Here is a 27,764-nt window from a genome sequence, read left to right as displayed (position 1 = left end):
CTTAACCAGGCTGGCGGAGAATGAAGACAACCGGACACCTGCTGCAGATGGGGAATCAGTGAACTTTTATTGAGACAGAGACAACCTCTCAAAAACAGCTCACATCAAGAGATTCCAAATATTTTCTGTGAGGATGGGTATATATTCTCTAAAACTTACAGGAGGGGGTTGTGAGGAAAGTGCTGCACCAGCAGAAAAACAACTCCATAAAAGGAAATCGGCCTTGGGTGTTCTAGTCTCTTCGCTTGCAGATATCTTTCACCTGCAGGATGAGGCGATCGCTTCTTATCGCTCTCAAGGCCAAAGTCGTGAGCACATTTTTATTACACAGTTGCACAGTAACTTTAAAGCTGAACAATATTTAAAGCTGAATAATGTTTGATCAGATTATATTTTCTTCAAATCCCCCTTTTGACCCATCTTAAATGGGTCAACACACAAAAATAAGTAACAATCAAAGGAACACAGAGACGTGTCGAAGCCTGGCTCGAAAAACTCCTCGGGTCTTTTCATTTGTCTTTATCTGTCATTGCAGATGAGGAGAAAAGAGTCCAGGCACCACCCTGCCCAGGGGTCGGCTGCAAGCAGTCTCGGTTCCCGATGAAAGCAGTAACAGCTGTCCTGCACACAAGGGTACAACGAGTTAGTGCAACCAGGGTAGTGACACAAAATTAACAGTTCCTGTAACTCAGCAACCAAAAAGCATAAGTAATGATAAAAATGTGGAGAGTACAGAGTATACTATAATAATGAGAGATATAAACGTGAAAATGTGAAAGAATAAATCAACCGTAAAATAAACTCAGAACGGTAACTGCTAAGGACATTCAAAAGTGAATATGGTAAAACTGGAGAGGAAGTGGTGGGCAAGACCCTAGGGGCTACATTTGTCAGATTGGGACTGTCAGAAGGGGGCGAAGCTTTTGAACTTGAAGGTGTCAGAAGTGTCGGGGGCCCTTCACAGATCAGGATTATGCCAATGGGAATGAGACCCAGGGCCAGGAAGCAAACAAAGACGCAACATCTTTGCCTGCCTGTCATTTCAGGGGGAAAGGGCCAAGACATGTTTACTTAGCTTGGATGTCGTCTAATAGAGGATGATGGGGCACAGAAAGGTGGTCCAGTTCCCCCCACCTCGCCAAGGGCGTGTTCTAGGAGTTAAAGAGCAACAACCTGCAATCTGTACCAAAAAATCTTCATAGTCCCACCGGAAAATCATAAGAGTAATAAACGATTCAGCTCAACAGACAAGTATCATGGTCAGGTTTCTCCAATCATTAAATCACTATTATTGCCACAATTTGCTTTATTCACCCTTTGGGCAATGTTATTCCAAGAGAGAGAGAGAGAGAGAGAGAGAGAGAGAGAGAGAGCGAGAGAGAGCCCCTAATGGCCAGTTAGTGGGCTCTAGGTCAAACTGTCCCCAAATTTGTTATTTGTTATTATTACTTGTTTTCATGTCACTTGTCTGTTTTCTACTGCACCCCTCTCACCAAAGCAAAGCAAACATTAGCAGCACATTGACCGTAGTCAGGCATCCTCATTCCATAGGTGCTATAAAACATTTCCTGTAAAAGAATCACAGTTGTCAAGACAGGGTGTGTCTCCCCCAACACTCTCACCAGAATACAGTGTAATAGCATCCCCAACTCCTAACCCATAAACACCGTTTCTTCACACATCCGCCCAGAAATCCTGTAATAGAAAAACATTAAAACTGTAACCCTGTAGGGAAGAAAATGTAAATGGTAACGCTGCGCAGTTACCTCTGTAAGCAACACAAGACACAAAAATGGCATTTACAGGTTCACTCATCCTCGAATATTTTGTCATCCTTCTACTCCTGTAAAAGAAACCCACATAAATTCATCCACCCTTTTATCCTATCTAGGTGGAGGTGGTTAACCTTGAGTCATGGTCAAGTCTTGTCATCTCTTACCAGTCAGTCCGTTTGTTTTTATTCCCAGTCTTTCATCCATTCATCCGTTCTTTGCTGATAGTGAAACCTGTCGTCGCATCTAGTTTCCACACTCAGCAAAATGACGTCATCTCAAAAAGAAACAAGAACTTGAGTTTGGATTACCTCGCCGAATCCTTTTTTTAAACAGGGACTCTCGTTTCTAATTGTCCCCACAAGTGTTTCCTCCAGAACCCATTTCAATGCGGAGAAACTCACTTACAACAATTTTCTCGCCGACGTGTAATGCTTGTAATTTCCGATGTGCAGATCTGCTTAAAGAAAAGATTCACAAACAAAAATCAGTAAACATAAAACAAAATAAAATGAAAAATAACAAAAACAAAATGCAGACGCCCGGGTCTTAGGACTTGTCACTGAATATTCTTCCCATCAATAAAAGTACCAACCTAAACCTACACAGAGTCAAATCAACACCACCTCAACCTTTTCATATTCATAAACCTATATGTTTTGCGTTCGTGAAACAAAATTGAACCATTAAGTAAGTTGAGCTCTTGAAATGTTTTAATTCTCTTAATTCTGCCAGTTTATTTCAACACTTATTCAATGACTTTTATTCAACTGCTACTTGGCCACTCGACTTTTACCTGTTCAAATTGCCTAGGGTTCAACAAAGTCTAGATCCCCGTTATCATGAAACTTGAACGGTGTACGATGATTTACTTACAGTAATTTAGAATCATCACTCAACCTAGCTCTACTACTGGCACTGCGTGACTTTTCTCACACTGGAAACCAGAATTTAGCACAGAACTTTAATGCCTCAGGCAATCGCGTTCAAGGGCTGCCCCCCCTTCTCTTCTTCTTTGTCCGTGTGTTCCTCCTTTATTAAATCTCCATCACAATGACGTGGCGCTCTGAAATAAAACTCACACTGTTAATTCCTCGTTTTCACTCTGCACCACTGCTCAGAGTGTTTTCTTTTCTTTTTAGTGTAGAGTAAACAATTAAGTCGAGGCCTTAAGCCCCAGATATCTTCGCACGGGCATCATTTTCATAACCAAACCGCTCCGGACTCTGCTCCCCAGACCACACAAATGCCCTCTGGGCTTATTATTATAGCAAATTCTGTATTTGACTTTGTTGTGTGCAGCATTGAGCCTTTGTCAGTAAAGCATTCTTCATTGCAGCAGCTGGAGCATTGTGTGTCACTTCTTAGTAAATTAAATCAACATTTTGATTTTAGTGCATGGGTATGTATCAGTTTTTACTCCCTCAACAAGTGCATAAGTGTTCATGTGTGTGTTTCCCTTCATTCTAAGTAGGCGCATGCAGAAGTGTGTGTTCGTGTGTTGGTATATGTTTGTGTTCATCACCTTCCTGTTCTGTAGTTTAGGTAAACCAGCGGCCTGACGCATGGCCTAGGGTCCTCCCCTCCTCTTTGGGTCTGTTTATGTTGTCCTTACTTTGCTCCACGGCCTTCTGCAGCTCTGCTGTTCGGCTCTTCTCAGAGGTCAGCATCCTTCTGCTCACCGTCCCTTTTCCTCCGGGCTTAATGCGCGTCTCGTCACAGCTCTGTCAGCTGACGCAGCCTGGGAATTTCCCCCGTGTAGTGAAACGGGCTTTAGGTTTAGTGCTCTCCGTCTCTGCTGCATGAGATCACTCTTTTGCAGCACTGTTGACATCCTCAAGTTGTTGTTGTGAGTCCAGCTGCTGTGGCCTTCAGGGGTCAAAGGGTCAAAGATGGTCGCGGAGAGGGCAACGATGGTAGAGGGGAGGGTAGGAGTCCAGGTCAGCTTCGGCTCTCAGAAAAAACAAAAACAAAACAAAACAGGCGAACAGGAAAATGATGTTGTGTTGGCTGTGCTGTGTTGGCTGTGTTATCCCGAGAGGGGAGAAACAACGAGATCTCGTCTCCCCCCTTTTTTGTTTTTGTTTTTTTTTTTTTTTTTTTTCACCATATAATCAACTCATAACCCCTCAAGTTGACAGGACAACACAGGTACGTGTTAAAATTCTTAAGATCCTGTTTAGAAACCTAAAAAGGAATTTCCTATCATTCAGTAGTCATTTGTCTTAAACAATCAACAAAAACATGTCCCAAGTCGACCCTTTTAACCACTAAATTTGTCGTGTCCTCACTTAATCCTCAGACCAGTGTCTTTGTCTTTTGACGTTACGTTGTTGTCCTGCAACCCAAAGCGTTTAATTGTCAGTAATGTATAAACTATATCATTTAAAAACAGGTGTATGTTAAGTGTCGCTACTTTAACCTTGCCTGTACGTGCACATGTATGTAAGCTGTTTCTTCATTGCATGTATGGGTGCGTCTGTATATGGGTTACTTTAACTTTTTCTCAAACGAGGCATGTCTCTAACACGCACATGTGTCTGTTCCTCACCCTTCTCATATCTTTCTCTGGTTGTGTGTGGTTTTATTTGTTTCAGTGATTTACCAGGAACATCTTTTCCTTTTCTCCATGTCTTCCGCCAGAGGTTAACACTGGTGAGATTCAGGGACACAGCACCCAGAGCAGTTCAGCGAGAAAAACCCGCCTCAAACTACATTCTCTCTTTTTTGTTTTACCGGGAGGGGTGAGGACAACTCTGGTGTCCAGCCGTGAATTTTAGCCAAAGCTTGGCCTGTCTTCTGCTGCCGTACTCAGGCTTCCAGGTTAAGAAAAAACACCTGTATGAAGACACTAAACATACATTTAGTATTTGTATAAACATAACTGCCTAAATCATTGAACTCTTGAGGAGGGTGTATTTCAGAATCAGAATCAAAATCAAAAACTTTATTGTCATTGTCATGAGACCGACGACATTAAGAATGGTCCCTGATCATTGCATCATCCCTAGTAATATCAAATATAAAAAAACAATAAAATTCAATCAATAAAATAGATAGAATACTTAAAATACTAAGTATTCCCACCGTCATGCTTCAGACCGTGCATAGATTAACACAAGAGTGGCATGGTGGACATTTTTGTAGTATTCAGATGTGTTATTGCAGTTGGATAACAGCTGTGTTTGAGTCTATTAGTCCTTGCTCTGATTGCCCTGTACCGTCTGCCTTAGGGCAACAGTTCGAACAGGGAGTGGCCAGGATGTGAGGTGTCTTTTATGATGTTTTGGGCCTTTTTAAAACAGTGGGCGTTGTTTGACTCTTTACTAACTTTAAAACCCCACCATAACAATTTCTCACTGACAACCTTCTATGCATCCATTTAAACATGCGAAGCCAGCACAAAATCACACACATACCCCTACAGCAAAGCTTTAACATAACCACAATGCAACTCCTCCCTTAAACGGGAGAAATCACCCTGAATCAACCAACTCTATATAAAACGTCAAACAAAGATAAACCACAAACATTTCTACACTTCTGTGTCTTCCACGCAGCACAATAGGCAGAAAAACACCGATTACTCACAGTCTACAACAAAAGAAAAACCTGCTCTTTTCACAACTCTCACAGCTAAAGTCAAAACTCTTACCCAGTGCCTCTGAAATAATAAAAAAAATCACCAAATACTCGATTACTCTTTTCACTCGCTCCCTCTCACCCCCTTCTTCCTCATACAGCATACACGCTCGCTCCCGCGGACCCGCTCGGCCCCGCGGGCTCACTCGGCCCCCACCTTTTTTCTCTCACAGAGACAGAGAGAGACCCTTTTCCTTTTTTTTTTTTTTTTTTTTTTACTTCGGTCTATCTGCACAGAGTTTACCTCATCTCTTTCCTTCTATGGGCATGCACACTTCCTGTCTCACACACACAGCCCCTCTCTCAGAGAGAGCAGAAAAGAGTTTTTCCTTTTTTCAACACTCAGGAGAAATTCAACAGACAGTTTATACCACTATTTTACACTTTATTTACACACACCGGTAATTTATGTTCTATTTACACACGGGCCCGCATAGACATATCTCGATCTAATTCTCCATCCATTTTACTGTCAATGGAGGAGTGTTCTTTTATTGCTTTTAAAGGGGGATTTGGGCCAGCTGGGTTTCTGCCTCTGTTAGGCACTAATCAGCTGGGGCGCTGCTTTAAAGGTGAGTCAGCACTGAAATATCCCTTCAGGTGTTACCAAGCTTCTACCAAACCGGAGTCTGGCGGGTAACCTTGCCTAGAGCTTCCTGATAGGGGTGCTAGTTGGTTGTCACCTTGTTCACACGTCTCATTCACACTTCATACATTACCTGCAGTCACTCATTACCCTCCTTATGTATGTAATAAATGTGTAAAAAAATTCTATGTGTGGTGTATTATTTTAACCAAAAGAGGAACCTAGTTCCTTTAATTGTGTAATCTGTGAACAACGGAGAACCAAACTGTCCTGCCCAGTGTTCCACAGCAAGCATTCAGCGTGTATTTATGTGTGTCCAATATCAAACAGAACATCAAAACATTTAAAACACTAAAATCATCGGGGTTTTAAGAAGAGATCCGTTTTCTCCTATTGATCAAAGGGACCCGTCCTTTGGACTCCAACCAGTACTTCTCTTTTTTAAGTTTTAGAGGATCTTTTCTAATAAAGTCCTCTGGGCCTTCCTAACCCTTCTGTAGTTTAGAGAATATTACTAAAAAATATTCTCAAGGCCTTTAACCTTTTAATTTGTTTAGAAAGGCGTTACTAATAAACCCTTTCAAGGTCCCAGACCTGCTGAGGTATGTATCCGACACCGGAGAGCAAACCCGTCGGCTGCAACCGTGGTCAGACCTCAGTTCACTCTTATCTTTATTCACTTATTCACTTATTTCTTATTCACTTATCTCTTATTCACTTGTCTGATTCTCAACAAGCCTTAAGTAAGCCAGACAATTTTGGTTATGAATTACTAGGAGTTTGGACACTAAGTATTTTTATAATGTTCAATATAGCAGAAATAAAAGGTCTGCTTACCTTGTTTTTTGTGTGTACACAGCTTTTGTCCAAACTCCGTTCACTCAGACCACGGCCGATGTCCTCCCTCCCGTTCCAGTTTGACCTGGAGCGGATCCTGTTCGTGACGCCAATTGAAGGATATAAAAAAAACAACAACAGCAATAGAATAATATTAAACACAAAGTGAACCCGTCTTCCTTCATTAAATAGGTTCTTTTAGATGTTAAGGAGGAATTGACTTAACCAGGCTGGCGGAGAATGAAGACAACCGGACACCTGCTGCAGATGGGGAATCAGTGAACTTTTATTGAGACAGAGACAACCTCTCAAAAACAGCTCACATCAAGAGATTCCAAATATTTTCTGTGAGGATGGGTATATATTCTCTAAAACTTACAGGAGGGGGTTGTGAGGAAAGTGCTGCACCAGCAGAAAAACAACTCCATAAAAGGAAATCGGCCTTGGGTGTTCTAGTCTCTTCGCTTGCAGATATCTTTCACCTGCAGGATGAGGCGATCGCTTCTTATCGCTCTCAAGGCCAAAGTCGTGAGCACATTTTTATTACACAGTTGCACAGTAACTTTAAAGCTGAACAATATTTAAAGCTGAATAATGTTTGATCAGATTATATTTTCTTCACAGAGGGCACATCTACCTTTTTAAAATAACAACATAACAGAGCACTGAGCTGCTGCGTCTGTACCTGACTAATGTCTGCTGTCCCTCTTCACCTCCCATTAATTATAGAATAAAATACTATATACATTACAATAAATAGAATAAAATATACAATAGGATAGAAATAGAATACAAATGCTTTATACAACTGAGTAAAAATACAACTTTGTCAGAAAAAGAGTATTGCACTCAGTGTGTGTGGATGTGTGTGTTTGATCAGTTAAAGTCTTTGTTGTGGAGTCTGACAGCAGTGAGGAGGAAAGACCTGCGAAAGCTCTCCGTCCCACACCGTGTGTGCCGCAGCCTGCCACTGAAGGAGCTGCTCAGTGCTGTCACAGTCTCCTGCATGGGGTGGGAGATGTTGTCCAACAGGGATGAGTGTATGTTTTTGTTCTGTGTCCTGTTTGTTTCTATATGTGTCTTTCTGGCTGCTGTTACAACCAAATTTCCCCCTGTGGGACAATTAAAGGATTATTCTATTCTAATGCTGTTTCTATCAAACTATTTTTCTCCTACAGTTACACAGAGGCCTGACAACAATATTATACATTCACATTATAATGCAGCCACCTAATGTTATCACATCATATCACAACTCCACACTGGGTTTCAGCCCCCAGCTGACTCTGGACCCCTGGAGGTTAAGAAGCCAGCTGAGGACTGCACCCGGCTGTTGCTGCCTGAGCAGAGTCAATGCTCTGTGCAGCTGCAGCCTGCTATGTGCCTGCCAGAGGCCCATGCGCCTGCTGGTCCTGTTCTGTGCCTGCCAGGGGCCCGTGTGCCTGCTGGTTCTGTTCTGTCCCTGCCAGGGGCCTGTGCACCTGCTGGTTCTGTTCTGTGCCTGCCAGAGGCCCGTGCACCTGCTGGTTCTGTTCTGTGCCTGCCAGGGGCCCGTGCGCCTGCTGGTCCTGTTCTGTGCCTGCCAGGGGCCCGTGCACCTGCTGGTTCTGTTCTGTCCCTGCCAGGGGCCCGTGCACCTGCTGGTTCTCTTCTGTGCCTGCCAGAGGTCCCTGTGCCCACTGGTCCTGAGACTGTTCTCGCTGGAGGGCCCGAGGAGCCCATCCAACCTCCTGCCTCGTCAGCTGGAGGGCCCGAGGAGCCCGTCCAGCCTCCTGCCTCGTCAGCTGGGGGGCCCGAGGAGCATCGTCAGCGTCGCCAGCTCCGGCTTCATCCTCCGCTTCAGCTGCTTCATCCTCGTCTGGCCCAGCCTCCGCTTCGCCTTCGTCTGGCCCAGCCTCCGCTTCAGCTGCTTCATCCTCGTCTGGCCCAGCCTCCGTGTCTTCGCTTTCGGCGTCGCCTGGTCCAGCCTCGTCTGGGTCTGTGGTTTATTGGCCGCCTTCCAGGCCACTGGTCGGGCGTCATCTCCGTCGTGGGCGGCCCCCAGACCCCCTTCGCCTGAATCGCCGCCGCTGCCTTCCGCTGCCTTCCGCTGCCTTCCGCTGCCTTCCGCACGGCCGGCCCCTGGACCCCTTTCGCCTGAGTCGCCACCGCTGCCTTCCGCACGGCCGGCCCCCGGATCGCCACCGCTGCCTTCCGCACGGCCGGCCCCCTGAACTGTTTCCACGTCGCCGCCGTTGCCGTCCGCACGGCCGGCCCCCTGAACTGTTCTTTTTTGGACTCCTCTTTTGTTTTGGGACTTTCTTGTGCTTCGGTGTTTTGTTTCGAGCCCTCCTTCCTGGACCCCCGCTGCCCGCCCTGTTCGGGTTGTTTTCTGTTTTGGGCGGTTTTTGTGTTTTTCTTTCGTTTTCTTGTGTTGGGCTGTCTGGTGCCAGCCCTTGAGGGGGGGTACTGTCATGGTCCTGGGTCGGTGACCCAGCGCTTTTAGTTTATTATTATGATGATTATTATTGTTCGAGTTCTATGTGTTATATTCGGTCTGTCTGTCTATGGTGTCACCCCGTCTGTTTGCGAATCTGTCTGTTTAGTTCTGTGTCTTGTTTGGTTCCCTGTGTCTGAGTTTCCTGTCTTATTGTGAAGGTCTCTGTCTGATGTGAGTGTGTTCAGTTTACGTTTCCTCTGTCCCGTCAGCTCTGATTTCTCCCAGCTGTGTTGCCCTTCTGTCTCTCATCCCCTGATTACTGGTGTGTGTATTTAAGCCCTGTGTGTTCTCCTGCCTGTTGCTGGTTCGTCTGCGTTACGCCGTGTCAGTCTGCGTTACTCTGTGGTCCACGGTGTCCTGTCCCTTGTCAGTGTCTCTCTGCCTCTCACCCCATTCTGGTACCCCCTCAGGTTTGTCATTTAGCTTTCCCAGTTTAGGTCTTTAGTTTTGTCTTCCCTCTTGCCTGTTTTGTCATCTCACCACTGTGTAAATATAACATCACCAGCATTATCATCTACTGCCTGCGATTTGGGTCCTTTCTCCCGTCAATACCACATGGCTCGCCTCGACAGCCGTGACAGAATGTTTATATCACACAACTTGATGTTAGCAGGACATTGATGGAGAAAAAGCAGAAAGGTGTTAGCCTGGAGAAACACACCAGCTGAGAGAGCCTCCTTCCTAGTTAAGGCGAGGAAGGAGTAGAAGAGAAGGGAGTTACTGTTAAAATACTATTATTGCATTGTTTTTTGTTGGGGTTTTTTTTTATGCTATGGGATTGAAAAACTTCAAAAAACAACAACAGCACAATTTTATGCTTGATATGCTAAACAAAACTTTAATTCTTAAAGTAGTAAATACTACAGTATGTCAAGCAATGGGGATATATGATCAGATTTCAAAAAGTACAGAATTATGGTGTCATTAATTAATGTACAGAGAGAAATTTACATATAAATTTAAAAACAAAAAAAATGCAAAATAAAAGTAGGTAACAGTTCAATTACTATTTTTCCAAAATAATAATAAAAAAACCTTTATATATAAATAAATAAATACTACTGAAAAAATACAACCTAATAACACTGATCCTTATATTTATATATGGAACGTGTTTATAGGAAAAAAAAAAAAGAAACATTAAGCGTTGTTAACTGACCTTTGTGATAAACTGAGATGTAACACACAGGGATTCCTGCACTAACCAGCCCTTTACAACAGAATATTTCATACAATATTTTGTTTACTTTAAACCTAAAACACTTTGAAATAAACCTGTTTAATCAACTTGCACATATATCAGCTAATATACCTTGAACATCAAGACACAGCAAGGCAAAGAAATGAAATGTCAATTTGTGATGATTTCTGAATGGTATATAGATGAATTTTACAACAGTACTTAAAAACTCATGCAGAATCCTTTTCAAATGAAATTCTTAGTCAAAAACATGAAAAAAATGTTGTTTTCATTTAATGTTCGTGCTGGATTGAGCAAATATGACACATGACAAATTTATGTCATATTATGACAAATATAACAAAAAGAATATTAGTAAAATTAGTCTAGTCCAAATATATGTTTGCCTTAGACAAGGCAAACATGACTAAATGTTTCTGAATCAAGTGCCTTCAGAAAGACTTGTATTTATATTGCTGCATCTGTTTTGAATATTTTTGAATTGTTTTAAATAAGGAAATCTAACCTTAATGGAAATCATTTCCCTTTCAAATAAATTAAACTCAAGATTCTGTTTCGTATTTTGCTGAGTTTAAATCCATACACGAGAGGATTCATAACTGGAGGGATGATGAGAAATTCAAGAGTGATGAAGTTTTGGAGGCTTTGGGGTAAATCTCTGGAGCCAAAGCGCAAGTACATCACATCAACAGCCATTACAATGGCATTTATGATCACAGAAGTCAGATGGGCCACACAGGTCTGCATAAACATTACTCTGTCCTCTCTGGACCTCACACATGTTTTAATAATATATATGTAAGTCCAAATTATGAAAAGCCAATGAAAATAACAAATGGCAATTATCACATATGCACTGATGTTATTTGGAAAAGTGTCAGCTTCAGGACAAGCAAGTTTAAAAATTAACCAGTTTAGACATAAGGCTCTCTGAATGTTTATACCACATAACTTGAGTCTTGCTGTAAGCAGGACATTAATGGAAAAAAGACAGAAAGGTGTCAGCCAGGAGAAACACACCAGCTGTGAAAGCCTCCTCTTAGTCATGAAAGAGTGGTAGTGCAGAGGTCGACATATAGCCAGATACCTGTCAAAGGCCATGACAGTTAAAATAGACAAATCACAGCAAGCAAATGAATACATGATAAAACCTTGTAAAAGGCACCCTTCATAGGAGATTCTGTGAGAAGACGACAGTAAATCTGAAAGGAATTTTGGGTAGAAACCTGTGGTTCCATAAAGTGCATTAATGCAGAAGCTGCTCAGTAAAATGTACATAGGTTCATGGAGGCTTTCATCCAAGACAATGAGCAGCACAAGAGAAATATTGAAGAACAAAATCACACAGTAATACAGTAAAGTAACTGAGAAGAGGGGTACTGTGAAATTCATTATCTCATTAAATCCTGACAGAATGAAACTTCTTTCATTAGACTGATTATCCATGATCAGAGGGCACATCTACCTTTTTAAAATAACAACATAACAGAGCACTGAGCTGCTGCGTCTGTACCTGACTAATGTCTGCTGTCCCTCTTCACCTCCCATTAATTATAGAATAAAATAAAATACTATATACAGTACAATAAATAGAATAAAATATACAATAGGATAGAAATAGAATGCAAATGCTTTATACAACTGAGTAAAAATACAACTTTGTCAGAAAAAGAGTATTGCACTCAGTGTGTGTGGATGTGTGTGTTTGATCAGTTAAAGTCTTTGTTGTGGAGTCTGACAGCAGTGAGGAGGAAAGACCTGCGAAATCTCTCCGTCCCACACCGTGTGTGCCGCAGCCTGCCACTGAAGGAGCTGCTCAGTGCTGTCACAGTCTCCTGCATGGGGTGGGAGAGGTTGTCCAGCAGGGATGAGTGTATGTTTCTGTTCTGTGTCCTGTTTGTTTCTATATGTGTCTTTCTGGCTGCTGTTACAAGCAAATTTCCCCTTGTGGGACAATTAAAGGATTATTCTATTCTAATGCTGTTTCTATCAAACTATTTTTCTCCTACAGTTACACAGAGGCCTGACAACAATATCATACATTCACATTATAATGCAGCCCCCTAATGTCATCACATCATATCACAACTCCACACTGTGTATTTAAGCCCTCAGTTCCCAGTCTTGTCATTCCGTCCATTCCTCATGTGTGTTTTCAGTTCAGTCCATCCAGTCAGCCAGCCAACCATTAATTTATTAATTCACTCACTCACTCCCTCACTCATTCATTCATTTATTCAATTGGTATAGTCAGTCCGTCTTCTCATGTTCTGTTCATCCTGGCTTCACAACAAACATCATCCACATCCTTCACCAGCCTGCGAGTCCTGAGTTTGAGTCCTCTCTTCCTTCCACACATCACATTGTGTCACATATATAGAGACTGTTTATACATAGGGCCCAGAATTCTGTGCTAACATGAACCTTGTACAATCTGTGGTGCCAACTCATAAACAAAAACACACTTGCTGTGTATATAGTACTGTCAGGCCTTTATTTTTTAACAGCAGCTCTGTGGAAAGAAGGTAGTTTTAAAGCAGCATGAATCTATAACCTACTAAGCAATCACTTCTTTCTTCCCCTGTCTTTGAATTAATTTGCAAACTGTGAAACTGATATTCTGTTAAATATAGACATCATCATGTCAGTTATATTTTCTGAATTAGCCTTGTGATATAAGTGTACAATGAGCGAGACTACAGAGGCACCCGAAAAACTGGCTAAACTTTGAGCCACAGTAAACACGTCACTCTTGAGACTCAAACATTTTATGCTTGAAAAAAGGATATAAATATGAGTCTGTTACTTGAGAAACATAAACCTATTTACTGTAAATGACAATAAATTGAACAATTTACATCTCAATGGAACGTGTTAGAGATATGGCATTATGACACCTTAAGTTCAAACGATAAGATGACCTGGATTAAACCTAAAACCAGAAGTGGAAATGCATTTTAGTTTACATCTGAAAAAATGTAAAAAACAAAAAACAATAATAATAAATTTTTAAAAGGTAAAATATGTGTTAGTTGTCTTTAGATCTTTGATAGTCTAAAGGTCAAATTTAAGTAAACAATAATGCTTTTTACTGAGACTTGGTTGCCTTAGTGCATTTATAGTTAATGTTATGAGGCTTTCATTTGCTGTCATGTACAAGAGAATAATGTACATTTTTGAAATTTTATTTTGCTCTATTTTTATTTGGTGAACAAGAAACTCTTAATTTTGAAGTTCTTTTATCCAAATCCAAATTCTAAAAAGCCAATGACACAGATAAACAATAAGTGTTACATTTGCACTGATGTTTTTTCTAAAGGTGTCAACATCAGGACGAGCAAGTTTAATTATTAACCAGTTTAGATACAAGACTCTCTGAATGTTTATATCACACAACTTGAGTCTTGATGTCAGCAGGATATTGATGGAGAAAAGGCAGAAAGGTGTTAGCCAGGAGAAACACACCAGCTGAGAGAGCCTCCTTCCTAGTTAAGGCGAGGAAGGAGTAGAAGAGAAGGGAGTTACTGTTGAAATACTATTATTGCATTGATTTTTGTTGGGTTTTTTTTATGCTATGGGATTGAAAAACTTCAAAAAACAACAGCACAATTTTATGCTTGATATGCTAAACAAAACTTTAATTTTTAAAGTAGTAAATACTACAGTATGTCAAGCAATGGGGATATTTGATCAGATTTTAAAAATTCAGAATTATGGTGTCATTAATGTACAGAGAGAAATTTACATATAAATTTAAAAACAAAAAAAAAAAGCCAAATAAAAGTAGGTAACAGTTCAATTACTATTACTATTTTTCCAAAATAATAATAATAAAAAACCCTATATAAATACATAAATACTACTGAAAAAATACAACCTAATAACACTGATCCTTATATTTATACATGTAATGTGTTTATTGAAAAAAAGAAACATTAAGCATTGTTAACTGACCTTTGTGATAAACTGAGATGTAACACACAGGGATGCCTGCACTAACCAGCCCTTTACAACAGAATATTTCATACAATATTTTGTTTACTTTAAACCTAAAACACTTTGAAATAAACCTGTTTAATCAACTTGCACATATATCAGCTAATATACCTTGAACATCAAGACACAGCAAGGCAAAGAAATGAAATATCAATTTGTGATGATTTCTGAATGGTATATAGATGAATTTTACAACAGTACTTAAAAACTCATGCAGAATCCTTTTTCCTTAGACAAGGCAAACATGACTAAATGTTTCTGAATCAAGTGCCTTCAGAAAGACTTGTATTTATATTGCTGCATCTGTTTTGAATATTTTTGAATTATTTTAAATAAGGAAATCTAACCTTAATGGAAATCATTTCCCTTTCAAATAAATTAAACTCAAGATTCTGTTTCGTATTTTGGTGAGTTTAAATCCATACATGAGAGGATTCATAACTGGAGGGATGATGAGAAATTCAAGAGCGATGAAGTTTTTGAGGCTTTGGGATAAATCTCTGGAGCCAAAGCGCAAGTACATCGCATCAAAAGCCAGTACAGTGGCATTTATGATCACAGAAGTCAGATGGGGCACACAGGTCTGCGTAAACTTTACTCTGTCCTCTCTGGACCTCACACATGTTTTAATAATATATATGTAAGTGCAAATTATGAAAAGCCAATGAAAATGATAAATGACAATTATCACATATGCACTGATGTTATTTGAAAAAGTGTCAGCTTCAGGACAAGCAAGTTGAACAATTAACCAGTTTAGACATAAGGCTCTCTGAATCTTTATACCACATAACTTGAGTCTTGCTGTAAGCAGGACATTAATGGCAAAAACACAGAAAGGTGTCAGCCAGGAGAAACACACCAGCTGTGAAAGCCTCCTCTTAGTCATGAAAGAGTGGTAGTGCAGAGGTCGACATATAGCCAGATACCTGTCAAAGGCCATGACAGTTAAAATAGACAAATCACAGCAAGCAAATGAATACATGACAAAACCTTGTAAAAGGCACCCTTCATAGGAGATTCTGTGAGAAGATGACAGTAAATCTGAAAGGAATTTTGGGTAGAAACCTGTGGTTCCATAAAGTGCATTAATGCAAAGGCTACTCACGAAAATGTACATAGGTTCATGGAGGCTTTCATCCAAGACAATGAGCAGCACAAGAGAAATATTGAAGAACAAAATCCCACAGTAATACAGTAAAGTAACTGAGAAGAGGGGTACTGTGAAATTCATCGTTTCATTAAATCCTGACAGAATGAAACTTCTTTCATTAGACTGATTATCCATGATCAGAGGGCACATCTACCTTTTTAAAATAACAACATAACAGAGCACTGAGCTGCTGCGTCTGTACCTGACTAATGTCTGCTGTCCCTCTTCACCTCCCATTAATTATAGAATAAAATAAAATACTATATACAGTACAATAAATAGAATAAAATATACAATAGGATAGAAATAGAATGCAAATGCTTTATACAACTGAGTAAAAATACAACTTTGTCAGAAAAAGAGTATTGCACTCAGAGTGTGTGGATGTGTGTGTTTGATCAGTTAAAGTCTTTGTTGTGGAGTCTGACAGCAGTGAGGAGGAAAGACCTGCGAAAGCTCTCCGTCCCACACCGTGTGTGCCGCAGCCTGCCACTGAAGGAGCTGCTCAGTGCTGTCACAGTCTCCTGCATGGGGTGGGAGATGTTGTCCAGCAGGGATGAGTGTATGTTTCTGTTCTGTGTCCTGTTTGTTTCTATATGTGTCTTTCTGGCTGCTGTTACAAGCAAATTTCCCCTTGTGGGACAATTAAAGGATTATTCTATTCTATTCTAATGCTGTTTCTATCAAACTATTTTTCTCCTACAGTTACACAGAGGCCTGACAACAATATTATACATTCACATTATAATGCAGCAACCTAATGTCATCACATCATATCACAACTCCACACTGTGTATTTAAGCCCTCAGTTCCCAGTCTTGTCATTCCGTCCATTCCTCATGTGTGTTTTCAGTTCAGTCCATCCAGTCAGCCAGCCAACCATTAATTTATTAATTCACTCACTCCCTCACTCATTCATTCATTTATTCAATTGGTATAGTCAGTCCGTCTTCTCATGTTCTGTTCATCCTGGCTTCACAACAAACATCATCCACATCCTTCACCAGCCTGCGAGTCCTGTGTTTGAGTCCTCTCTTCCTTCCACACATTACATTGTGTCACATATATAGAGACTTTTTATACATAGGGCCCAGAATTCTGTGCTAACATGAACCTTGTACAATCTGTGGTGCCAACTCATAAACAAAAACACACATGCTGTGTATATAGTACTGTCAGGCCTTTATTTTTTAACAGCAGCTCTGTGGAAAGAAGGTAGTTTTAAAGCAGCATGAATCTATAACCTACTAAGCAATCACTTCTTTCTTCCCCTGTCTTTGAATTAATTTGCAAACTGTGAAACTGATATTCTCTTAAATATAGACATCATCATGTCAGTTATATTTTCTGAATTAGCCTTGTGATATAAGTGTACAATGAGCGAGACTACAGAGGCACCCGAAAAACTGGCTAAACTTTGAGCCACAGTAAACACGTCACTCATGAGACTCAAACATTTTATGCTTGAAAAAAGGATATAAATATGAGTCTGTTACTTGAGAAACATAAACCTATTTACTGTAAATGACAATAAATTTACCAATTTACATCTTAATGGAACGTGTTAGAGATATGGCATTATGAAACCTTAAGTTCAAACGATAAGATGACCTGGATTAAACCTAAAACCAGAAGTGGAAATGCATTTTAGTTTACATCTGAAAAAATGTAAAAAACAAAAAACAATAATGATAGATTTTTAAAAGGTAAAATATGTGTTAGTTGTCTTTAGATCGTTGATAGTCTAAAGGTCAAATTTAAGTAAACAATAATGCTTTTTACTGAGACTTGGTTGTCTTGGTGCATTTATAGTTAATGTTATGAGACCTTCATTTGCTGTCATGTACAAGAGAATAATGTACATTTTTGAAATTTTATTTTGCTCCATTTTTATTTGGTGAACAAGAAAGTCTTAATTTTGAAGTTCTTTTAAAATAAAATAAACCCAATATCCTGTTTCGTATTTTGGTGAGTTTAAATCCATATATGAGAGGATTCATAACTGGATGGATGATGAGAAATTCAATAGTGATGAAGTTTTGGAGGCTTTGAGGTAAACGTGTAGAGCCAGATATCATGTACACTGGATCAAGAAAAAACAGGAAAGTCATCAAAGAGATCAGGTGGGGCACACAGGTCTGCGTAAACTTTAACCTGTCCTCTCTGGACCTCGCACATGTTTTAATAAGATATATGTAAATCCAAATTATAAAAAGCCAATGACACAGATAAACAATAAGTGTTACATTTGCACTGATGTTTTTTCTAAAGGTGTCAACATCAGGACAAGCAAGTTTAATTATTAACCAGTTTAGATACAAGACTCTCTGAATGTGTCATGGTCCTGGGTCGGTGACCCAGCGCTTTTAGTTTATTATGATGATGATTATTATTGTTCGAGTTCTATGTGTTATATCCGGTCTGTGTCTCTGTCTGTCTATGGTGTCACCCCGTCTTTATGCGAATCTGTCTGTTTAGTTCTGTGTCTTGTTTGGTTCCCTGTGTCTGAGTTTCCTGTCTTATTGTGAAGGTCTCTGTCTGATGTGAGTGTGTTCAGTTTACGTTTCCTCTGTCCCATCAGCTCTGATTTCTCCCAGCTGTGTTGCCCTTCTGTCTCTCATCCCCTGATTACTGGTGTGTGTATTTAAGCCCTGTGTGTTCTCCTGCCTGTTGCTGGTTCGTCTGCGTTACGCCGTGTCAGTCTGCGTTACGCCGTGTCAGTCTGCGTTACGCCGTGTCAGTCTGCGTTACGCCGTGTCAGTCTGCGTTACGCCGTGTCAGTCTGCGTTACTCTGTGGTCCACGGTGTCCTGTTCCTCGTCCGTGTCTCTCTGCCTCTCACCCCATTCTGGTACCCTCTCAGGTTTGTCATTTAGCTTTCCCAGTTTAGGTCTTTAGTTTTGTCTTCCCTCTTGCCTGTTTTGTCATCTCACCACTGTGTAAATATAACATCACCAGCATTATCATCTACTGCCTGCGATTTGGGTCCTTTCTCCCGTCAATACCACACGGCTCGCCTCGGCAGCCGTGACAGTACGAACCGGCCAAACATGGACCCAGCGGCATTCGCACCTTCCAAGGAGCTTCGGGAGGAATTAACCGATTCAGTTTCAAGATGGACTAATCTGTGGCTAGAGCATGAGGGGGAGGAACTTCGTCATGCTCTGGAGGCCCGACTACAGCGGCTAGTTTCCAATCACCCCTGGCTGCTGGATTCACTTCACCCACTCGTACAGGACTTCATCCTCAACACACTTCATCTTCACCCCCCAACTGCGACAGCTGACCTGCCTGGCTTACTGGAAGATCCTCTCCCCAGTCCACCAGAGGACTCTCAGCCGGACAAAATGCCGCCCGTTCAGTCGGCTTCTCCCTCCTTCCGGGCAAAACGGCGGTCACGCCGCCGTCATCCTTCGCTCGCCAAGCAAGCCCTCGGGGTCAGTGAGAGTGACTGTTTCATTTACATGCAGCCCCCCAGTGGCCAGCTCACACCAGCCCAGGCTTTTTACAAAGCACTGGGAATCATCCTCATTCCACCCAGCCTATCCACCCCACAGCAGGAGCAGCCACTTCAGAGCTGGCTCATATCACCGCCCGCTTCCCCTGCCGCTCTTGCCCCTTCTCCCAGGTGGAAGCGACGTCCACGCGGCCGTCAGTTACCGGCAGATTCTGTGAGTCAGGAACACAGTGTTTTTTCTGTTCCATCTGAGCTTGCATTCATGATCACTCTGTCAGTTGATCCTGAGTCTAGTAATTCAATGCCAGTCAACTCAGGTTTATTCAAATGTGAAAAGATTAATTCAGAAACGGTTAATTCTTTGTCAGATACTCCAAGGTCCGTTAACACATGCTCTGAGGATTTAAAGGACTGCTTTCATTCTGCCTCTTCCGAGTCCTGTGTTATGCTAACCAGGACTTTTAATCCGGAATCTGAAAATAAAAAAGACTATCTACTAGAAGCTCGGTTAGCCGCCCGGCCAGAAGCTCAGTCGCCACCTCCACCACATTCAGCCTCACCACCCATAGCTCAGTTACAGTCACAGCCAGACTTACTGCAAACTATGTTGCAATCCCTAGCCCAGTCAGTAGCCCAGTTGGCAGAAGAATCATCAGCCTTATCATCCATTCAGTCTCCCACTCCACCACCATTGTCATCACAACCATTATGTCAGTCACCCTCAGTTCAGCCTCCTGTTCAGCAGCCACCAGCCCTGCATCCTGTGTCAGTTTCTCCACCTGTACAACAATACAAGTCAATTCAACCTGAAAAACACTGTTCTTCGCCCATCCATTCCAAGCAGAGAGACAAATCTAATAATGTCAACATTCCTCAAAGGCTGGCCAGTTCTGAGACTGAGATGCACTCCAGGGCCTCCATTGAGGCTGGGTTTCAGCCCCCAGCTGACTCTGGACCCCTGGAGGTTAAGAAGCCAGCTGAGGACTGCACCCGGGTGTTGCTGCCTGAGCAGAGTCAATGCTCTGTGCAGCTGCAGCCTGCTATGTGCCTGCCAGAGGCCCATGCGCCTGCTGGTCCTGTTCTGTGCCTGCCAGGGGCCCGTGTGCCTGCTGGTTCTGTTCTGTCCCTGCCAGGGGCCCGTGCACCTGCTGGTCCTGTTCTGTGCCTGCCAGAGGCCCGTGCGCCTGCTGGTTCTGTTCTGTCCCTGCCAGGGGCCCGTGCACCTGCTGGTTCTGTTCTGTGCCTGCCAGAGGTCCCTGTGCCCACTGGTCCTGAGACTGTTCTCGCTGGAGGGCCCGAGGAGCCCATCCAACCTCCTGCCTCGTCAGCTGGAGGGCCCGAGGAGCCCGTCCAGCCTCCTGCCTCGTCAGCTGGGGGGCCCGAGGAGCATCGTCAGCATCGCCAGCTCCGGCTTCATCCTCCGCTTCAGCTGCTTCATCCTCGTCTGGCCCAGCCTCCGCTTCGCCTTCGTCTGGCCCAGCCTCCGCTTCAGCTGCTTCATCCTCGTCTGGCCCAGCCTCCGTGTCTTCGCCTTCGGCGTCGCCTGGTCCAGCCTCGTCTGGGTCTGTGGTTTATTGGCCACCTTCCAGGCCACTGGTCGGGCGTCATCTCCGTCGTGGACGGCCCCCAGACCCCCTTCGCCTGAATCGCCGCCGCTGCATTCCGCACGGCCGGCCTCCGGACCCCTTTCGCCTGAGTCGCCGCCGCTGCCTTCCGCTGCCTTCCGCTGCCTTCCGCACGGCCGGCCCCCGGATCGCCGCCGCTGCCTTCCGCACAGCCGGCCCCCTGAACTGTTTCCACGTCGCCGCCGTTGCCGTCCGCACGGCCGGCCCCCTGAACTGTTTCCACGTCGCCGCCGTTGCCGTCCGCACGGCCGGCCCCCTGAACTGTTCTTTTTTGGACTCCTCTTTTGTTTTGGGGCTTTCTTGTGCTTCGGTGTTTTGTTTCGAGCCCTCCTTCCTGGACCCCCGCTGCCCGCCCTGTTCGGGTTGTTTTCTGTTTTGGGCGGTTTTTGTGTTTTTCTTTCGTTTTCTTGTGTTGGGCTGTCTGGTGCCAGCCCTTGAGGGGGGGTACTGTCATGGTCCTGGGTCGGTGACCCAGCGCTTTTAGTTTATTATTATGATGATTATTATTGTTCGAGTTCTATGTGTTATATTCGGTCTGTCTGTCTATGGTGTCACCCCGTCTGTTTGCGAATCTGTCTGTTTAGTTCTGTCTCTTGTTTGGTTCCCTGTGTCTGAGTTTCCTGTCTTATTGTGAAGGTCTCTGTCTGATGTGAGTGTGTTCAGTTTACGTTTCCTCTGTCCCGTCAGCTCTGATTTCTCCCAGCTGTGTTGCCCTTCTGTCTCTCATCCCCTGATTACTGGTGTGTGTATTTAAGCCCTGTGTGTTCTCCTGCCTGTTGCTGGTTCGTCTGCGTTACGCCGTGTCAGTCTGCGTTACTCTGTGGTCCACGGTGTCCTGTCCCTCGTCCGTGTCTCTCTGCCTCTCACCCCATTCTGGTACCCTCTCAGGTTTGTCATTTAGCTTTCCCAGTTTAGGTCTTTAGTTTTGTCTTCCCTCTTGCCTGTTTTGTCATCTCACCACTGTGTAAATATAACATCACCAGCATTATCATCTACTGCCTGCGATTTGGGTCCTTTCTCCCGTCAATACCACATGGCTCGCCTCGACAGCCGTGACAGAATGTTTATATCACACAACTTGATGTTAGCAGGACATTGATGGAGAAAAAGCAGAAAGGTGTTAGCCTGGAGAAACACACCAGCTGAGAGAGCCTCCTTCCTAGTTAAGGCGAGGAAGGAGTAGAAGAGAAGGGAGTTACTGTTGAAATACTATTATTGCATTGTTTTTTTGTTGGGTTTTTTTTTTTATGCTATGGGATTGAAAAACTTCAAACAACAACAGCACAATTTTATGCTTGATATGCTAAACAAAACTTTAATTCTTAAAGTAGTAAATACTACAGTATGTCAAGCAATGGGGATATATGATCAGATTTCAAAAAGTACAGAATTATGGTGTCATTAATTAATGTACAGAGAGAAATTTACATATAAATTTAAAAACAAAAAAAATGCAAAATAAAAATAGGTAACAGTTCAATTACTATTTTTCCAAAATAATAATAAAAAAACCTTTATATATAAATAAATAAATACTACTGAAAAAATACAACCTAATAACACTGATCCTTATATTTATATATGGAACGTGTTTATAGGAAAAAAAAAAAGAAACATTAAGCGTTGTTAACTGACCTTTGTGATAAACTGAGATGTAACACACAGGGATTCCTGCACTAACCAGCCCTTTACAACAGAATATTTCATACAATATTTTGTTTACTTTAAACCTAAAACACTTTGAAATAAACCTGTTTAATCAACTTGCACATATATCAGCTAATATACCTTGAACATCAAGACACAGCAAGGCAAAGAAATGAAAAGTCAATTTGTGATGATTTCTGAATGGTATATAGATGAATTTTACAACAGTACTTAAAAACTCATGCAGAATCCTTTTTAAAATGAAATTCTTAGTCAAAAACATGAAAAAAATGTTGTTTTCATTTAACATTCGTGCTGGATTGAGCAAATATGTCATATATGACAAATATGTGTCATATTATTATAAATATAACAAAGAATATTAGTAAAATTAGTCTAGTCCAAATATATGTTTGCCTTAGACAAGGCAAACATGACTAAATGTTTCTGAATCAAGTGCCTTCAGAAAGACTTGTATTTATATTGCTGCATCTGTTTTGAATATTTTTGAATTGTTTTAAATAAGGAAATCTAACCTTAATGGAAATCATTTCCCTTTCAAATAAATTAAACTCAAGATTCTGTTTCGTATTTTGCTGAGTTTAAATCCATACATGAGAGGATTCATAACTGGAGGGATGATGAGAAATTCAAGAGTGATGAAGTTTTGGAGGCTTTGGTGTAAATCTCTGGAGCCAAAGCGCAAGTACATCAAATCAACAGCCATTACAGTGACATTTATGATCACAGAAGTCAGATGGGCCACACAGGTCTGCATAAACATTACTCTGTCCTCTCTGGACCTCACACATGTTTTAATAAGATATATGTAAGTCCAAATTATGAAAACATAATGAAAATAACAAATGGCAAATATCACATATGCACTGATGTTATTTGGAAAAGTGTCAGCTTCAGGACAAGCAAGTTTAAAAATTAACCAGTTTAGACATAAGGCTCTCTGAATGTTTATACCACATAACTTGAGTCTTGCTGTAAACAGGACATTAATGGAAAAAAGACAGAAAGGTGTCAGCCAGGAGAAACACACCAGCTGTGAAAGCCTCCTCTTAGTCATGAAAGAGTGGTAGTGCAGAGGTCGACATATAGCCAGATACCTGTCAAAGGCCATGACAGTTAAAATAGACAAATCACAAAAAGAAAATGAATACGCAATAAAAGCTTGTAAAAGGCACCCTTCATAGGAGATTCTGTGAGAAGACGACAGTAAATCTGAAAGGAATTTGGGGTAGAAACCTGTGGTTCCATAAAGTGCATTAATGCAAAGGCTACTCAGGAAAATGTACATAGGTTCATGGAGGCTTTCATCCAAGACAATGAGCAGCACAAGAGAAATATTGAAGAACAAAATCACACAGTAATACAGTAAAGTAACTGAGAAGAGGGGTACTGTGAAATTCATCGTCTCATTAAATCCTGACAGAATGAAACTTCTTTCATTAGACTGATTATCCATGATCAGAGGGCACATCTACCTTTTTAAAATAACAACATAACAGAGCACTGAGCTGCTGCGTCTGTACCTGACTAATGTCTGCTGTCCCTCTTCACCTCCCATTAATTATAGAATAAAATAAAATACTATATACAGTACAATAAATAGAATAAAATATACAATAGGATAGAAATAGAATGCAAATGCTTTATACAACTGAGTAAAAATACAACTTTGTCAGAAAAAGAGTATTGCACTCAGTGTGTGTGGATGTGTGTGTTTGATCAGTTAAAGTCTTTGTTGTGGAGTCTGACAGCAGTGAGGAGGAAAGACCTGCGAAATCTCTCCGTCCCACACCGTGTGTGCCGCAGCCTGCCACTGAAGGAGCTGCTCAGTGCTGTCACAGTCTCCTGCATGGGGTGGGAGATGTTGTCCAACAGGGATGAGTGTATGTTTCTGTTCTGTGTCCTGTTTGTTTCTATATGTGTCTTTCTGGCTGCTGTTACAACCAAATTTCCCCTTGTGGGACAATTAAAGGATTATTCTATTCTAATGCTGTTTCTATCAAACTATTTTTCTCCTACAGTTACACAGAGGCCTGACAACAATATCATACATTCACATTATAATGCAGCCACCTAATGTTATCACATCATATCACAACTCCACACTGTGTATCTAAGCCCTCAGTTCCCAGTCTTGTCATTCCGTCCATTCCTCATGTGTGTTTTCAGTTCAGTCCATCCAGTCAGCCAGCCAACCATTAATTTATTAATTCACTCACTCACTCACTCACTCACTCATTCATTTATTCAATTGGTATAGTCAGTCCGTCTTCTCATGTTCTGTTCATCCTGGCTTCACAACAAACATCATCCACATCCTTCACCAGCCTGCGAGTCCTGAGTTTGAGTCCTCTCTTCCTTCCACACATTACATTGTGTCACATATATAGAGACTGTTTATACATAGGGCCCAGAATTCTGTGCTAACATGAACCTTGTACAATCTGTGGTGCCAACTCATAAACAAAAACACACTTGCTGTGTATATAGTACTGTCAGGCCTTTATTTTTTAACAGCAGCTCTGTGGAAAGAAGGTAGTTTTAAAGCAGCATGAATCTATAACCTACTAAGCAATCACTTCTTTCTTCCCCTGTCTTTGAATTAATTTGCAAACTGTGAAACTGATATTCTCTTAAATATAGACATCATGTCAGTTATATTTTCTGAATTAGCCTTGTGATATAAGTGTACAATGAGCGAGACTACAGAGGCACCCGAAAAACTGGCTAAACTTTGAGCCACAGTAAACACGTCACTCATGAGACTCAAACATTTTATGCTTGAAAAAAGGATATAAATATGAGTCTGTTATTTGAGAAACAAAAACCTATTTACTGTAAATGACAATAAATTGAACAATTTACATCTCAATGGAACGTGTTAGAGATATGGCATTATGACACCTTAAGTTCAAACGATAAGATGACCTGGATTAAACCTAAAACCAGAAGTGGAAATGCATTTTAGTTTACATCTGAAAAAATGTAAAAAACAAAAAACAATAATAATAAATTTTTAAAAGGTAAAATATGTGTTAGTTGTCTTTAGATCTTTGATAGTCTAAAGGTCAAATTTAAGTAAACAATAATGCTTTTTACTGAGACTTGGTTGTCTTGGTGCATTTATAGTTAATGTTATGAGGCCTTCATTTGCTGTCATGTACAAGAGAATAATGTACATTTTTGTGTTGTGAAGTAGTGGACCCTTTAACGTAGTCCAGCTCTATACCGCCATAATAATCCAAACACTCATCAGATTTACCTGTTTCGCTGCGTTTGGTTCGCTCCGCCGTGGCCTGTGAAGGGGGTATCCCTGGAGTGGACTCAGATCTGTCTCTGGGCAATTCACTTTCAAGAAAAATCACAATTACAATTACAACAGTTATCACTCCTAACACTACCATTGCTCTCCACTTTCCCCATAACCCCAATTTGGTTATTTCTGTCATCGCTTTTTATCCAATTTAATTTCACTTGTTCTTTTGTTCTTTTGCTTTTTTATTTACTTTAGTTTTTTGTTGTTATTGTTGTTATTGTTTTAACCCTTTATCTTCTGAGTCGGGTGATTCTCTCTTTCTCTTCTTTCTTCAACTTCCGGGGTAGACTACCCTTCAGTCGTTGCATGGATCAGGGATTTATTCTGTCCCTGGGCTGGGATCCATGTGGGGGGTCTCAGCCGAGTTCCCCCTCTTTTCCTTTGCAGAGAGCCTTTCCGACCTCTTAGGCTCTTCCGCTACAGCACACTGGCTCCAGTGGTACCAGGTTTCGCCTTTCCCTTTCAGTCGGACCGCGTGTGAGGTCCTGGTTTCCACCTCGAATGGACCTGTCCACCTGGGCTCGTTCCACTTTCGTTTGTAGACCTTCAGTCACACTCACTTTGCCTCTGGCACCGTCTGCTCCTGTCCTTGGCCTGCAGTCACCGGTGATGTAAAACTTAAGACAAGAGCTTTCAGTGTTTTAAATTGCTTTAAATGTTCAAATGTAGGCATTTCTTGTCTTAAAGCTGGCACCCCTGCAGTGGGGCCAGGAAATTGTCTCCCAGTGAACAACTCATAAGGAGTAAACCTGGTGGACTGATTTACTGAGCATCTAATGCTCGTGAGCGCTATTGGTAATGCATCAACCCAATCCATTTTAGTCTGTGCACAGATCTTAGCCAATTTATTTTTTACATTTTGATTCATTCGCTCAACCTTACCTTGAGACTGTGGATGATAAACTGTCCCAAACCTGTGTTGCAACCCTAACATGGATTCCACTTCCTGCAAATGTTTATTCTTAAAATGTGTCCCATTATCTGATCTAATTCTCTCTGGGAATCCATGCCAGGGAACATAATTATTTACCAAACACTTAATGACTGTTGTGCTGTCTTCTCTCCGGGCTGGCCACGCCTCTGGCCACCCTGTCAAACTATCCACACATACCAGCAGGTATCTAAAACCCCTCACTGGTGTCACCATGTCTGTGTAGACAATCACTATTTCCTGACCCGGCCTCTGTGTCAGGGGAAACTTACCCATCTCTGGTTTCACTGTAGGTTTAGGATTGTGTTGGCCACAGATAAGGCAGGTTCGCACATGTTCCCTCAACATGTCCTTCAGGAATGGGTGCCACCAATGAAAGAGATTCCTCTCCATCTGGGCGACACCCACATGCCCAAGGCCATGAGCCTCTCTGATCTTTTTCTCTGCCAAATCTGCAGTCAGCACTGGTCTTCCATCTGGCCCCCTCCAAATGTTGCTTACCTTTATGGCTCCTCTCTCCTTCCAGAGTGACTTTTCTTCTGGAGAGGCCTTCTCTTGTTCTTTTATGATCTCTTCGCGTTCCAGCCCTGGATTTTCTTCCCAATCCATTCCCACACTTACCATTTGTCTGATCCCCGTGTAGCCAACCACCTTTTTGGCTGCTTCATCCGCTGCTCGATTACCCCGAGCAACCCAAGTGGCTGAATCATCGTGTCCCTTGCACTTTATGATTGCTACCTCCAGGGGTCCTTCCAGGGCTTCTTCCAGGGCCTTCATCTCCTTCTCATGTTTGATTGGTTGTTGATTGGTAGTGAGGAATCCCGCTCTCTTCCACTGACTCAGCTCCACATGTGCAGCTCCAAAGGCATAGGCTGAATCAGTGTAAATGTTTATCCTTTTTCCTTGAGCATATTTCAGAGCTTCAATCAGTGCAACCACCTCTGCTCTCTGCGCTGACTGCTGCCCTTCCAGCTTTGCTGCTTTGATCACCTCCAGCTGCTCCCCTCTCTTACTTACCACTGCATAGCCTGCCTTGAGCCCCTCCTTCTCATCCCTAAAGCAGCAGCCATCTGTGAAGAGATCCTCTGCTCCTTCCATGGCT

At 42.0% G+C, this 27,764-nt stretch overlaps 3 protein-coding genes and 1 long non-coding RNA gene across 4 annotated transcripts; all 4 read right to left on the bottom strand.

Annotated features, from left to right (window-relative positions):
* Window positions 1–48: 48 nt before the first annotated feature.
* Window positions 49–7,452, bottom strand: LOC147311831 (uncharacterized). Its single transcript, XR_015125545.1, has 2 exons — window positions 7,064–7,452; window positions 49–6,934 (listed from the first exon to the last, which is right to left on the bottom strand). It is a non-coding gene; the product is annotated as an uncharacterized LOC147311831 (long non-coding RNA).
* Window positions 7,453–11,033: 3,581 nt separating this feature from the next.
* Window positions 11,034–12,056, bottom strand: LOC147311830 (olfactory receptor 4B13-like). The gene has a single exon (XM_086266245.1). It carries the CDS (start codon window positions 11,976–11,978, stop codon window positions 11,034–11,036), a length of 945 nt encoding a protein of 314 aa, XP_086122371.1. The 5' UTR covers window positions 11,979–12,056.
* A 2,815-nt stretch (window positions 12,057–14,871) lies between these two features.
* Window positions 14,872–15,816, bottom strand: LOC147311829 (olfactory receptor 6N1-like). The gene has a single exon (XM_086266271.1). It carries the CDS (start codon window positions 15,814–15,816, stop codon window positions 14,872–14,874), a length of 945 nt encoding a protein of 314 aa, XP_086122397.1.
* A 7,022-nt stretch (window positions 15,817–22,838) lies between these two features.
* LOC147311828 (olfactory receptor 4B13-like) lies at window positions 22,839–24,352 on the bottom strand. The gene has a single exon (XM_086266545.1). It carries the CDS (start codon window positions 23,884–23,886, stop codon window positions 22,942–22,944), a length of 945 nt encoding a protein of 314 aa, XP_086122671.1. The 5' UTR covers window positions 23,887–24,352; the 3' UTR covers window positions 22,839–22,941.
* Between the last annotated feature and the right edge of the window lie 3,412 nt (window positions 24,353–27,764).

This window comes from Aulonocara sp. 'chitande type north' Nkhata Bay, linkage group LG16, assembly GCF_057382095.1.
Source record: "Aulonocara sp. 'chitande type north' Nkhata Bay isolate Kocher_YH1m ecotype deep benthic linkage group LG16, A_spYH_male_GT1.1, whole genome shotgun sequence".
Taxonomy (NCBI): Eukaryota; Metazoa; Chordata; class Actinopteri; order Cichliformes; family Cichlidae; genus Aulonocara; species Aulonocara sp. 'chitande type north' Nkhata Bay.
Note: the sequence above shows the minus strand (reverse complement) of the source record. Positions and strands in the feature narration are given on the sequence as shown.

What these genes read in the sequence shown, in the direction of transcription:
- LOC147311828 (XM_086266545.1), bottom strand. Translation starts at nt 23,886, where the DNA reads ATGTGCCCTCTGATCATGGATAATCAGTCTAATGAAAGAAGTTTCATT.
- LOC147311829 (XM_086266271.1), bottom strand. Translation starts at nt 15,816, where the DNA reads ATGTGCCCTCTGATCATGGATAATCAGTCTAATGAAAGAAGTTTCATT.
- LOC147311830 (XM_086266245.1), bottom strand. Translation starts at nt 11,978, where the DNA reads ATGTGCCCTCTGATCATGGATAATCAGTCTAATGAAAGAAGTTTCATT.